This window comes from Galeopterus variegatus, unplaced genomic scaffold, assembly GCF_000696425.1.
Source record: "Galeopterus variegatus unplaced genomic scaffold, G_variegatus-3.0.2 Scaffold1354, whole genome shotgun sequence".
Lineage (NCBI taxonomy): Eukaryota > Metazoa > Chordata > Mammalia > Dermoptera > Cynocephalidae > Galeopterus > Galeopterus variegatus.
This window is the reverse complement of record NW_007727465.1, coordinates 607,824-621,129: the sequence shown is the minus strand read 5'-3', so window position 1 is coordinate 621,129 and position 13,306 is coordinate 607,824. Positions and strand designations below refer to the sequence as shown.

At 41.6% G+C, this 13,306-nt stretch overlaps 1 protein-coding gene across 1 annotated transcript; it reads left to right on the top strand.

Annotated features, from left to right (window-relative positions):
- The first annotated feature begins 1,454 nt into the window (after positions 1–1,454).
- Positions 1,455–10,615, top strand: THOC3 (THO complex 3). The gene is made up of 6 exons (XM_008576457.1): positions 1,455–1,817; positions 2,505–2,661; positions 3,974–4,178; positions 7,215–7,376; positions 7,498–7,598; positions 10,024–10,615. Exons 1-6 carry the CDS (start codon positions 1,551–1,553, stop codon positions 10,185–10,187), a joined length of 1,056 nt encoding a protein of 351 aa, XP_008574679.1. The 5' UTR covers positions 1,455–1,550; the 3' UTR covers positions 10,188–10,615.
- The last annotated feature ends 2,691 nt before the right edge of the window (positions 10,616–13,306 follow it).

Genomic DNA, 13,306 nt, shown 5'->3' with positions numbered 1-13,306 from the left:
ACAAAAAGGAAAAAAAAAAAAAAATCCTTTGTGAACATGCAATTATCTCAAAAAGTTTTTTTTTTTTTTTTGTCTTTTTTCATGTCCGGCAATGGATTGCAACCCTCAGTGTCACACCCGTACCGGACCGGGACCGGCAACGGGATCGCAACCCTTCATGTTGCGCCCGCACCTCGCTCAGCCAGTGAGCGGGAACCGGTCTGTATGTGGGATCCGAGCCCTCCGGCGGGAGCGCCGCTGCGCTCTCAAACGGCGCACTGTAGCAGTGCTCCACCGGGCCGGCCCCACAAAGGATTGGTTTTTAAACAAACTTATGACTGCTTCCGCCAAAAACATCCCCGAGCCCACAGCTGGCCTTGGCTGACGCTGGCAGCTCGCCACCAGTTTCTCTTCCAGCAAGAAGTTGCTTGTGTAACAATGCCTGAACAGAAATGACCCCGTTTTGTTAAACCTTTGAATCAAAAAACTTGTTCTCTCCTGTAACTGAAACCACAGAGTCTGCAGCTAATTGCCAGAACACAATGACACATTGTACACAAAATAATTCAAGAAAAATTATTAACCCAGATGGTCATTCTTTACTAACTTACTAACCTGATTTTAGTTGAGAATAACAGGAACTGAACCCATGGAGAATGAAGTATGACGCTGGTCACCTCCCACCCAGGAAGTTCCTTGATGATTATCTGAAACACTCAAGCATGTCTGCACGTCCCTGCTTGGTCACCATGAATCAACTTTCCATCACAGGCCCCTATAAAACCTTTGGCAAACCTGGGAGAGGCAGAGATGGTCTTTAAGACATAAGCCCACCATTTCCCCAGGCTGCCGGCTTCCTGATTAAAGGCTAACTTACCTTATGCCAACTCTCGTCTCTTGATTATTGACTATTGAGCAGCGAGCAAATGGACCTTTGGGGTCTCCATAACACTTGTCTGGTTTAAGGGAAATGCGTGAGGTGGGGAATAATCCTGGGATGGGGGTAACACAGGTGGACATTTAATTTTCACTCTATTTTTTTCATTTACCATCATGTGCATGTGATATCTTTTAAAAACAAAGAATTTGTTTTTATAAAAAAAAATTCCAGATCCCTCTTCAATACTTCCTACCTCCCCTCTCAAGCCCCTAACGACCAGCTCACCAGCTGGCCCTCCTCCAGCAAGAAATGGAGGGGCCTGAGGGGTGGTGAACAACTCCAGAAGAAAGGTATATTTACTGATGGGTAAACTGTTTAGAAGGTTAGCGTTAGTCCCCTTCCTCGATTAAACAGGGATTCAAATAACCTACCAAGGTAAGGGAGAAATAAGGACCCTAAAACGCTCGGAATCGTGAAGAGTGAAGCAAACTTAAAGCAAATTGTCATTACAGTATTCGAAAGGGCCAAGGCGCGCGCGCGCGGCAGGCTGGGATTTGTAGTCTTTGGGGGGATCACAACGCGGCTGCGCAGGGGAGCGGGCGCTCTACCGAGCGCATGCGTGTGGCGGCGGCGCCAGGACCGATTGTGCCCAGGAGGCAGCGGCGGCCGCGCAATCGTCCGAGAGCGCACTATGGCGGTGCCCGCCACCTCCATGGGGCCTCCGGCGCTGGGCCAGAGTGGTCCCGGCTCGATGGCCCCCTGGTGCTCAGTGAGCAGCGGCCCTTCGCGCTACGTGCTCGGGATGCAGGAGCTGTTCCGGGGCCACAGCAAGACGCGCGAGTTTCCGGCGCACAGTGCCAAGGTGCACTCGGTGGCCTGGAGCTGCGACGGGCGTCGCTTAGCTTCGGGGTCCTTTGACAAGACGGCTAGTGTCTTCTTGCTGGAGAAGGACCGGCTGGTGAGCTGCCGGGGCCTGGCCCAGGCCAGGGAGAGGGGCTGTGGTGAAGCGACGTGTGGTGATGAGCGAGAGAAGGGGGAGGAGGGGTCGAGGGGGTGGAAAGGAGGAGGGTCTTGAGGGCAGAGGGAAGGAGGGAGTGTAGAGATGAGGAGAAAGAGGAGTGTGGGGGGACGAGGGGTGTGGACGTGCTGAGGTCGTGACGGGTGAGCATGGGAAGTGAGGAGAGCAGGACTGGTGGTGGGGGAAGGTGGGGTGTGTCGCGAGCGTGGTAGTAAGGAGGTGGGTGTGGTGAGGGAGGGTGGACGTGAGGAGGACGCATGGGATGAAGGTGAGGTGGGGCCTGGGCTCCCTGTGGTGGTGCGGAGGGCCCCTTTGAAAGTGATACAGTGTCTTGGGAATGAGCAGGTGGGTTGGGACGTTGTGGTACAGTAAGGGTGGAAGGCCAGGGAGGGAAAAGAAGTAAGGGCACTACTAGTGTAGAAGCTGAGAACAGTTCAGAGTGATTGGGGAGGAGGGAAGGGAAGATATTGGGAAGAGCTTTGGAAAAGGGGCTTGGAAGGACTGGTTTCTTTTTAATTATCCAAATCTTTGTTGGTCTCAAGATACTTTGGTTTGAATAAGGTTAAGAAGTTACATATGGAGGTAGGTACTTCTGTGTGAAGTAACATGTGGATTCTGTTCCTTCAGGTCAAAGAAAACAATTATCGGGGACATGGGGATAGTGTGGACCAGCTTTGTTGGCATCCGAGTAATCCTGACCTCTTTGTCACTGCCTCTGGAGATAAAACTATTCGCATTTGGGACGTGAGGACTACTAAGTGCATTGCTACTGTGAACACTAAAGGTGACTATTCAGAGAGAGGGCAGTAGGAGGATAAGCTACTTGTATTCATTCATCGACCATTAACCAAACATCTTCTCATTGTCTGGTACTCTGCTAGATATGAAACATTCAGAGCTGAATAAGACAGTCTCCAGCTCCAAGGACTCCAAGGACCTCATGGTTTAGTGTGAGGAGAGAGACAAATGTGTAAAAATAACATATTATGACAGGATTCATTTTATCATGGAGATGTGTACAATGTAGATACCCAGAATGGAAATGTCTGTGTCTACCTGGGGGCAACAGAGAAGGCCTCACAGAATGTGAGCAAACCATTAGAGTAGCCATAGGAATTAGTGGTCAGGGTGCAGTGGCTGAGAATGGGGGTAGTACTAGGAAGGGACACCATGTGGAAAGGCATGGAGAATTTGGGAAATTCAGATATGTTAGAATGGGTTGAAAGTGGTCTGGAAGAAAATGACCAGAAGGTTATGCAGTGCATTTATAGGCTCTGTTCTTATCGAGTATTAATCTTGAGGCCATTTATCGTGATTGACTCTAAGATGTCATTGATTGTAAGATACACTAATATTTTATGTGCCATTAGAAAAGAAAGTTGCTGGATAATCATGATACACCAAAAATTATGAGGTGCATTCTGATACATTTTAAGATGCATGATACTAAAATGAGAAAAAAAATATGCATTTTAGAATAGATAAGTAGAAATTTTTAATTGATGAGTTCAGTGTCATGTGTGATTTAGGTGGTACATGGATGAACATTAAAAACCAGTTATGAATATTTTAATGTCTACTAGAAGAAAAAGAATTAGCTCATAGAATCTATTGCTTGATTGAAGCTAAATTTAAGTAAATTTTTTTTGAATCAATTTTAAGAAAAATCTTGAATAAAGAAAAGTATAGCTGTTACATGGATAGGACAAAAAATTGTGAAGGTGGCATGTGGATGACTGGAGTTTGAGAAATGCTGGTATAAGAGAGAATAAGGGGCTTTGGGATCAAATCTGGGTTTAAATCTTGACTCTGACTTCATAGCTTTGATGCTTTGGCTCGTCTTATTTTCCATTTCTTCATCTGTAAAATGTGGATAATAAAGTGTTCCTTAGACAAGTATTGTAAGGACAAATGGGGAGATTTGCACAAAAATGTGCTGGACTCATAGTTGATGATAAGTGATTCCCTTCCATTGACTAATACCTTAATGAATGAGCTCTGAAGATAATTCTGGTCATCTTTCTAGGATAGCAAAATAAACTTCTGGAGGAATATGGGCAAACAGATTATCTTGCTGATTATATCTGTGTTCCCAGGGGAAAACATTAATATCTGCTGGAGTCCTGATGGGCAGACTATTGCCGTAGGCAACAAGGATGATGTGGTGACCTTTATTGATGCCAAGACACACCGTTCCAAAGCAGAGGAGCAGTTCAAGTTTGAGGTCAATGAAATATCCTGGAACAATGACAATAACATGTTCTTCCTGACAAATGGCAACGGTTGTATCAACATTCTCAGGTGCGGGGGTTTGAGCTTAGGGGACTGTCATATCTTTGGGCTGGGTGCTTGGCAGATACAGAGATGAGCTGGGTGTGAGCTTATCCTGAAGGAGCTTAAAAGGCAAATAGGAATAAAGAATCCTAACCTCTGTTAAGCACATTTTAGCCAGGTACTTTATATTTTACTGAGTCCTCACAGAAATCCCAGGGGGTTGAATGTATGCTTCCCATTTGACAGATAAGGATTTGAGGTTCAGAGAGGTTAAGTCACTAGTCAGCTAGTGGGCACTAGAACTGGATGCACCCTGAATTGTGTTTAATTCATACCTTTAAAGTTTGAACTTAGAAGTGAAGCTCCAGTGAAGCCATCTCCATATTTCCCCCTCTAATAAGGTTAGAGGCTTATTCTATGTACTTCTTGTTGGAAGCACTTCTCATACTATATTGTAATTGCATGTTTACTTGTCTTTATCTCCCATTAGACTGTAAATTACTGTGTTTGCCTTTTTTACTGTTGAATCCCTAATGCCTAGTCTAGTACCTGCTGTACATAGTAGGATCTCAGTTCTCTAAATGAATGAAATTGTGGAAGTGAAATTCAGATTCTGTTCAACTCTATTCATTCTGCTATCCTGGGTGAGCAATGTAATGCAGAGTGAGATAGATACTGTGTTAGAGAGGCCAGGAGTTTGCTGTGGAATCCCAAGGAAAGAACATATATCATACTGACTGTGGGGTTGAAGGAGGCAGCTTCTGAGCTTGATCTTGAAAGATGAGTAGAATTTTAAGAATCAGCAACAGGGAACTGCACAATTGACAAAACAGGTGTGAATGAGCGTGACTCATTTGGAAAGTAGGTCAGGATTTGGGGAGTGGTGGTAGATGATGTATATGAAGAGAGGGCATGATAATGGGAAGATAAAGTTGAAATATACTTTGGGACCAGATTATACAAAACATTGAATTTTATGCTTAGTAACTTGGATTTTATTTTGTAGGCAGTGGGGATTCATTCTACAACTTTTTTTAAAAAACCTTTTTATTATAAAACACGGATATTGAGAATTACAAAAAAATGTATAACTTGATGAATTGTTATATGCCTAATACCTGTGTAATTCCACCCAGGTTGAGAAATAGTACTTTCTGGCCACCCCAGAAGTCCATCCATGTGTTTTGTCCTAATCACAACTCCCTCCCTCAAAAGTAAACACTATCTTGACTTTTATAGTTTCTTTACAGTTTTATCTACCTAGGTACATTGCTAGACACTTCAGTTTTGCTCACTTAAAAAAATTTGATGTCTTTTGAGTCTGTTAAACTACAGGGTCTCCTTCCATCCCTTTCTTTTCCTTATAAATTAGCTGTTGAAAAACCAGACCGTCAACCTGTGGAGATTCTTCCAGTCTGGAGTTTGCTGATTCTGTATGTTTGTTTTTTTCGTGGAATACTTTCATAAAGAGATACTTCCTCTCATTTACTATTTGTTTATCCAGTAATATAATTAATTTAAGAAAGGCAGGTTAAATTCTTGATTCTTTCCTTTTGTCATCAGATAATGAAATAGTTCCCTATCACTTCTAAAGATGACAAGTTAGGTTATTTTTTAAGGATCATTATGGACTCATGTATTTAGACATAGTTGTGTTTCAGTCTGTTGTAATGATTATCCTTATTGAAGCTCAAGTTATTCCATTTTTGGCGAATGAGAGCCTCATCGGGTTTATTCCCGAGTCCTTTTTTGACATATAATACTTTTTTTTTTTCTCTCTCTGGAATCTTAAGATATTCCAACCTTATCTTATGCATTTCCTGCCCCAGACCTTTAATCAGAAATTCTCTAAGAAGCCCTAGAGTCTTAGAAAATGATACTGAAGCTAGGAACACCCATTGCTGCTGGGTTGGTCATTGTTTCTAGGATTTTCCAATGGACAGAACTAGAAAATATATGCATATATTTTTAAAGATAAAGTACTCGTGAATTCACACATTGTGGTGGTAAGTAGTAGTATTATTCTGAGACATCTGTATGTTTAACATGGGATAAAGGTAACAACCGTGGGATATTTTAATTCCGTAATTCTCTGTGCTCTTGAGAACCTGAATACTCAGTTTGGAAGGAAAGAGATATATTCTAATACTGAAGAGGTTTATCCCTTTATCCCATGTTAAACATACAGATGTCTCAGAATAACAGTACTCCTACCACTACCACTAATGCAATTATTTAAAATAGTAAAAATGTTTTGCTTTTTGCATATGTTTTCCCCATTCTTCCCCATTTAAAAAAATAGTTAGGCTGGTCGGTTGGGTCAGTTGGTTAGAGCATGGTTTTATAACACCAAGGTCAGAGGATCTGGATCCCTGTACCAGCCAGCTACCAAAAAGAAAAAATAGTATCATATATTATGAGTGTATACAGCTGTTACATATTATACCCTCTCTTTTAACCATATTTGATTTCTACAAGAAACTATATTTAATGTTCATCATTAGCTCTTATGTTCATAAATCTCTAGTCATTTTAGTTGTCAGAGCTCATTCTCTACTTAAGATTCCTCAGGAAGCATTTATGGGAATATTAGTCCCTGAGTTCTTGTATAACTTACTTATACACTTATAAAACTTATAATTCTTTATTGTGCATATTATTTGTATTCGTTATATTTGAAATTCAGTTTTGCTGGATGTAATTTTACTATTCTATGTCTTGATGTTGGCCTGGGTTCATATTCTCAGTATGTGTTGTGCTCTTCAATAGGTAGTTTGAAATCTTTTTTATTTCAGGAAAGTTTTCCTAGTCAATCCTGGCTTTTTTGTTTTTGTTTTTTTCTTCCTTTTTTGGCAGCTGGCCAGTACAGGGATCTGAACCCTTGACCTTGGTGGCACTCTAACCAACTGAGCTATCTGGCCAGCCCCAAGAAAGTTTTCTTGAATTACAGTTTTTGGTATTGCTTTATTGTCTCACTTGGTTTTCTTCTTCAGTGTCTTCTATTATTGTCTTAGCATCACAGTCCTCTTCTGCAGTTTGATTGCTCTCTGTCTTGTTTCTCAGCTACCCAGAGTTGAAGCCTGTGCAGTCTATCAATGCCCATCCTTCTAACTGCATCTGCATCAAATTTGACCCCATGGGCAAGTACTTTGCTACAGGAAGTGCAGATGCTTTGGTCAGCCTCTGGGATGTGGATGAGTTAGTGTGTGTTCGGTGCTTTTCCAGGTGAGAGATTCTGCCAGCAGTTCCCCTGTTGGGTAAATTAATTTTATTTCATCTTTGGTAAAATTGTACACTCCTCTTATTGGGTAATCCTAATGACTCCTATGTCTACCCTGTATTATAGGCTGGATTGGCCTGTGAGGACTCTCAGTTTTAGCCATGATGGGAAAATGCTGGCATCAGCATCAGAAGATCATTTTATTGACATAGCTGAAGTAGAGACAGGTAACTTAATGAGAATCTTCTCTTTTATCTCTGGCCATCAGGACTTCTCTTGTCATGTGTCTTCATCACTGTACCAGCATTATCACAAATGAAATTGTCTCCTTAAGACAAGCTTAAGTAGGAAGAAAAAAGCATTCCTCGTGGTCCCACTATATAACTACAACCTTTTTTAATGTTAAATATTTCTATCTTTTGCCTGTATGTAAACTTGAAAAAAAAATTTTTTTTCAAATAATTTAAGGAGTTAAATTCATATTACAGCGTGCCAAGAGAAAGAGTTAGCCCTGTGTGTGCTGAAATGGCAGATCTGCAAGTCATATTGCTGAATGAGCAAAGCAAGTAGCCAGTCTGTTCATGGGATGTGTTCCTATTTAGGTAAAGAAACTAAAGCTAAATTGATAGAAAAACTTTTAGAAGAATTTATATCAGGCTTAGAAGATTGGGAGAAGGCTGTGCAATAGGGAAAATTAGGATGAATTTTAACATAAATTGTTAATTTAATTATTAATTATTACTGAAATTAGTTAAAACTAAAAATTCAGTTCCTCAGTCACCCTATGCACATTTCAAGGACTTATTAGCCACATGTGGCTAGGGACTACTGTATAGGAGTGCAGAACAGGACATTTCCATTGCAGAAATTTCTGTTGTACGGTGCTGTACCCTTGTATTGTTTGAATTTTGTGCAGTAGCATATCTTCATATATTAGTTTGTGTAATGCATGCTCATTATAGAATATTTGGAAAATGCTAAAAATGTCAAAAAGAAATTAACACTCACTCATAGGTCCATAATGTAGAGATTACCATTGCTAACATTTTGGTATATTTCCTTCCAGTCTTTTCCCCCATATATGTATTTTTTTATATTATTGGAATCATATAGTAGATAAAATTTTGTGTCCTGCGTATTTTTTATAGTTAAATTTAAAACAAAGTAAGAAATAATTTCAATTTTATTCCTAATGGCATATACAACAGAACTTCATTTTAATACATTGCAGTTGTTTCAGCTTTTCAGAAACATCATGCACATTGCACCAGTCTGTTTAAACTTTGATGGTTTGGAATAGTAGTGTTTGTCTCATACAGCACCATATGTACCATCCAGAGAGTAAACTTTTCAATAAATTATCAAGGTGTTAAAGTTTATGAAGCCACATCATTTTTTGGGAAACATTTTAGAAGGCCTCTTCTTCATGTCTACTCTGTTTTTCTTGAACTGTATAAATCTCTTTATCTTTGAATCTTTAAATCTTAAATCTCTTTATAACAAATGACATGGAATTAAGGGCCTAAAGAGAAATGAAACAGGCATAGCAGCTTCAGAAACCATTCTTTGTGTCCATATAACTCCGGAGTTTGCTCAGACATGTAGCTATAGACTGCCAGGTCCTAACATCACTAAGAGTGGTTTTTTTAGGAGAAATGTGAACAGTCCCTGAGGTAGAATTACTTAAAAAAAATTATGTATGTATACATACACATACACATATGCATATGAATATAAATATATATTTTAATAGCTTTTTTGAGATTTAACTTAGATACCATGTAGTTGACCAGTTTGAAGCATACAATTCAGTATATCCTACATTTTTACATTAGCACAACACTATAGGCATTTTGCTACATTAATCTTAACTCTAAGATTGAAAGAAAGTTAAGCATAACTATATATAGTCATGTGCCACATAACAATGTTTTGGTCAGTGACGGACTGTATGTACGATAGTCTTGTAACATTGTAATGGCTATACCATATTGCCTTCGTTTGTAGTAGGCTATACCATCTAGGTTTGTGGAAGTATGGTATGATGTTTGCACGACAAAATCACCTAATGACACACTTCTCAGAACATATCCCTGTTGTTAAGCAAAGCATGACTATTAACAGCTTTGGAGAAGTTGTGTATAATTTCTGCAAGTAGGAGAAAGAAAACTTTTGGAAAAAATCTATTTGCAAGGCATTGTGGTTTGGTAAAAAGATCTGTGGCTTTGTAAACAGACTGATTTTATGTGCTATATCTGCTACTTTATTCAAGTGGAACTTTAAGTCACCCGTTTCTTTATAAAATGGGACTTAAAATTATTATCTGCATTGCTGGGTTGTCATTGGCATTCAATAAAATATAAACTATCTGATACTTAAGGATGCTCAGTAAGTGGTAGCTGCTATTACTGTCTTTCCAAGGAGTATAGAACAGGAGTTCAGAGGATAGGCTCTTAACACAGTTCAGATCCTACAATGCCACCTACTGGCTTGTGACCTCTCTGTGCCTCAGTGTTCTCTGCAAAATGAGGTAATGATTGCACCTATACTGTAGGGTTATTAAGTGGATTAAATGAGTTAATATAGGTAAGTAGTGATTGTGGCCTCTTATTATTAACATATTAATTGGTTTTTCTATATTTATTTCTATAGGAGACAAGCTATGGGAGGTGCAATGTGAGTCTCCGACCTTCACTGTGGCTTGGCACCCCAAAAGGCCTTTGCTGGCATTTGCCTGTGATGACAAAGATGGCAAATATGACAGTAGTCGGGAAGCTGGAACTGTGAAGCTGTTTGGGCTTCCTAATGATTCCTGAGAGGAGGCCCTGGCAGAGGCCTTCCTTTGTGTAGTTTGGTCTGTTCTCTTGGAGTTGGTGGGCACCCTAAATATTTGTTAATTGGTATAAATTATAAAAATCTTTTTGTTAGGCTGCCCATTCAAATTCCCTTCCTGTTTTTTTTGTGTTGGCTGTTTCCCTTCTTTCCCCCCAGCATGAGGTAGTTAATGCAAACTCTGCAGTAAAGGTAATTACCCCAGCATACCTTGTCCTCTGGGGACCTCATATCTTCCTTACTTTGGGGTATGTGGTAGACTCTGTTGAGCTTGGTAATGCTTGGACAATACCTAGTTTGGAGGGAGGGATAAAAAAGGGTGGGATGGGAATGAGGTTTTTTTAATGATGAAGAAAGAAATATATAATTTTGAGAATTGAGCATTAAATAAAACTGACTTTTTATTATGGTACTTCTAGGACTTTTAGAATTATAGTATTATTATGTTCTTATATTATTATAGGGAGATGTTGCAGTTTTGTACTTTAAAAAAATCTTGGAAATAGAGTTTAAATGTTATAATTCTGTTATTTATTTATTTATTTTTCCTTTTTGTCTTTTTTCGTGACCGGCAACGGAGCGCAACCCTCAGTGTCGCGCCCGTACCGGACCGGGACCGGCCACGGGATCGCAACCCTCGGTGTTGCTCCCGCACCTCGCTCAGCCAGTGAGCGGCTGGTCTGTATGTGGGATCCGAACCCTCGGCGGGAGCGCTGCCGCGCTTCCCAAGCGGCGCACTGAAGCAGTGCGCCACCGGGCCGGCCCTATAATTCTGTTACTTAATATGCTAACCAAAATTGTGAAGTCTAGGGACAAAGCATGAAGTGCATGGGCAACAGCAATCCTTGAAAATCATCAGTTGTTTATATGAGTGTGTGTGTATGCTGGGCCTCATTCTACAAAGGTTTAAACTAGCTGGCACCTCGTGGAAAGCAGAGCTTTATTAGTTCTTACCTCTTAAAGAAATGGCTCACGTAGGGGATTGTTAGTTAAGAGCAATATTTTGATTTTTATTGTATTTTATACAAAGTATAAATATACCTCAGTAAGTGATGTTTGTAGAGAATTTTGGAAAAAGCAGGTAAGCAAAAAGAAAAATCATTGTCCTAGCTCTAAGAGATAATACTATTAGCATTTTGGTGTATATCCTTCCTGTGCCTATATTTATATATTAAAACATGTTTATCTTCATAATGAAGGGTAAGCAAATCAAGTACGACAAGATAAATTAGGCAAGGTGCCCAGGACCATGTTGGATGATATTATAAACTTTCCATAAGTGTTTTTCTTTTTAAATTAATTAATTTATTATTTTTATTATTTTACATTCTAAGATGTTGTGGAGCAGTTGCAGGGGAGGGGGAAAGAAGAGGGAAATAGGGTGGGAGGAAGAGGAAGGAGGGAAGGGGATGTGGTTGGGGCCTGTGGCATCCCCCTCATTCTGGCAGGGGAGCCTGAGGGCTTCTGGTGGCAGCTCAGTCATGGCTGCGGATGTTGAGGGGGCGTGGCTGAGGCCCTCTGCCCCCCACTGCCCTAGCTCGGGAGCCTGGGGCACTTCCAGTGGTGGCTTGGTGGTTGTCCTGGGGCTGGATGCAGATGTTGGGGTGGCATGGCTGAGGCCCTTGGCCCTCCCACCCTGGCTCAGGAGCCAGAGTGCTTATGGCAGCAACTCAGTGGTTGTTGCTGGGCCGGATGTGGATGTCAGGGGAGTGTGGCTGAGGCCCTCGGTCCCCCAATGCCTCAGTTTGTGAACCCAGGGTGCTTCTGGCAGTGACTTGATGGTTATCACGTGGATGTCAGGGGGGCATGGCTGAGGCCCTTGGCCCTCCCCTGACCCTGGCTTGGGAGCCTGGGGGGGCTTCTGATCCTTCTAGGTTTTATAGATGTTCTTTGGTGGTGTTAGACCTTTACTGGTTAATATTAGAACTTTGTCTCTGATCTGTGGGTTTTTTGTTTTTTCTTTCAGTTCTGTGTTGGAGTATTCATTATTCCCACCACTTAAACTCTGCACTAGATCTAATTTGTTGTCCTTTGGTTTCTTCTGAAATGAGGGAACTTCCTGTGGGAACCAGCACTTGAGCCCTGTGGTTGAGCTAAATTGTTGTTTTGCTGCTGATACTCTGGGGAAGGCTTTTTGTGCAGCTCAGGTTTTAATTGTTGACCTTGTAAGCACTTCTGGGTCTTGCGAGGTCCAGTACACCTGGGTTGTGTGGAAACTCTGGTCTGGGCCTGAGTGTTTTCAGCAAACTGTACCCCTGCAGTGTTATATTCCTGACCAGTCTCTACTGAGTGGGCCTGTGCTGATTTGAGGGCATATCAGCTGTCCATGCTGTGTCCCAGTGTTCCCCTGGTGGGCCAGTCTCCTCCGCCCCCTGCACTCCAAACACTTTCCATGAAGTGGGCCATGCACTAGTCCCTTGCAGTGACTCACCATCCTCTGAATGGCTCCTGTTTTCAGTTGTTTGTGGCCTCTTGCTCCTATGTGGGTCCATGGAACCCTGTTAAATGGTCTTGCTGGCCTGGGGGCCACCAAGGCCCTCTTCTCCACTGCAGCCTCCAAACAACTTCATACGAAGGGCATAGCAGGGGCTTTTGTCAGCTTCTGCTCTGTGCATTCACCAGGGCCAGCTACGAAGTGGTTGGGACTCGAAATGGTCCTTCCTTTCTCTCATCGTGGCTTCTCCTGCCTTCATGAACTATGTAGGTCCCTCCTCTTCCCTGAGCTCTAGCCAGCATTCAGTGAGTCTTAATAGACATTTTTAGTTATTGGGCATTCCCTACATGTCTGGTACTATAATAAGCACTTTCCATCAGCTGTTACTCAGTTTTTACAGCAGCCTTCTGAGGTGGGTATTATCACTGTTTTACTACCTCAGGGAGTTTAACTCAATATTACTCATCAAGTGACTATTCAGATCTAGTTTGCTTAAAGGCCCATATGCCTTCTATTGCATTTGGGCTACTCTGCTTCTGCAAATATTGCTGTTCTCATTTCACAGGTGAGTAAACCCTGGCTCTGAGAAGTCCACTGTTGGCCCAGGTTAGGGAATGATTCACTGAGCCTGGTCTTCAGTCTCAATAGTGTTTCCACCAGCCCCCAAAA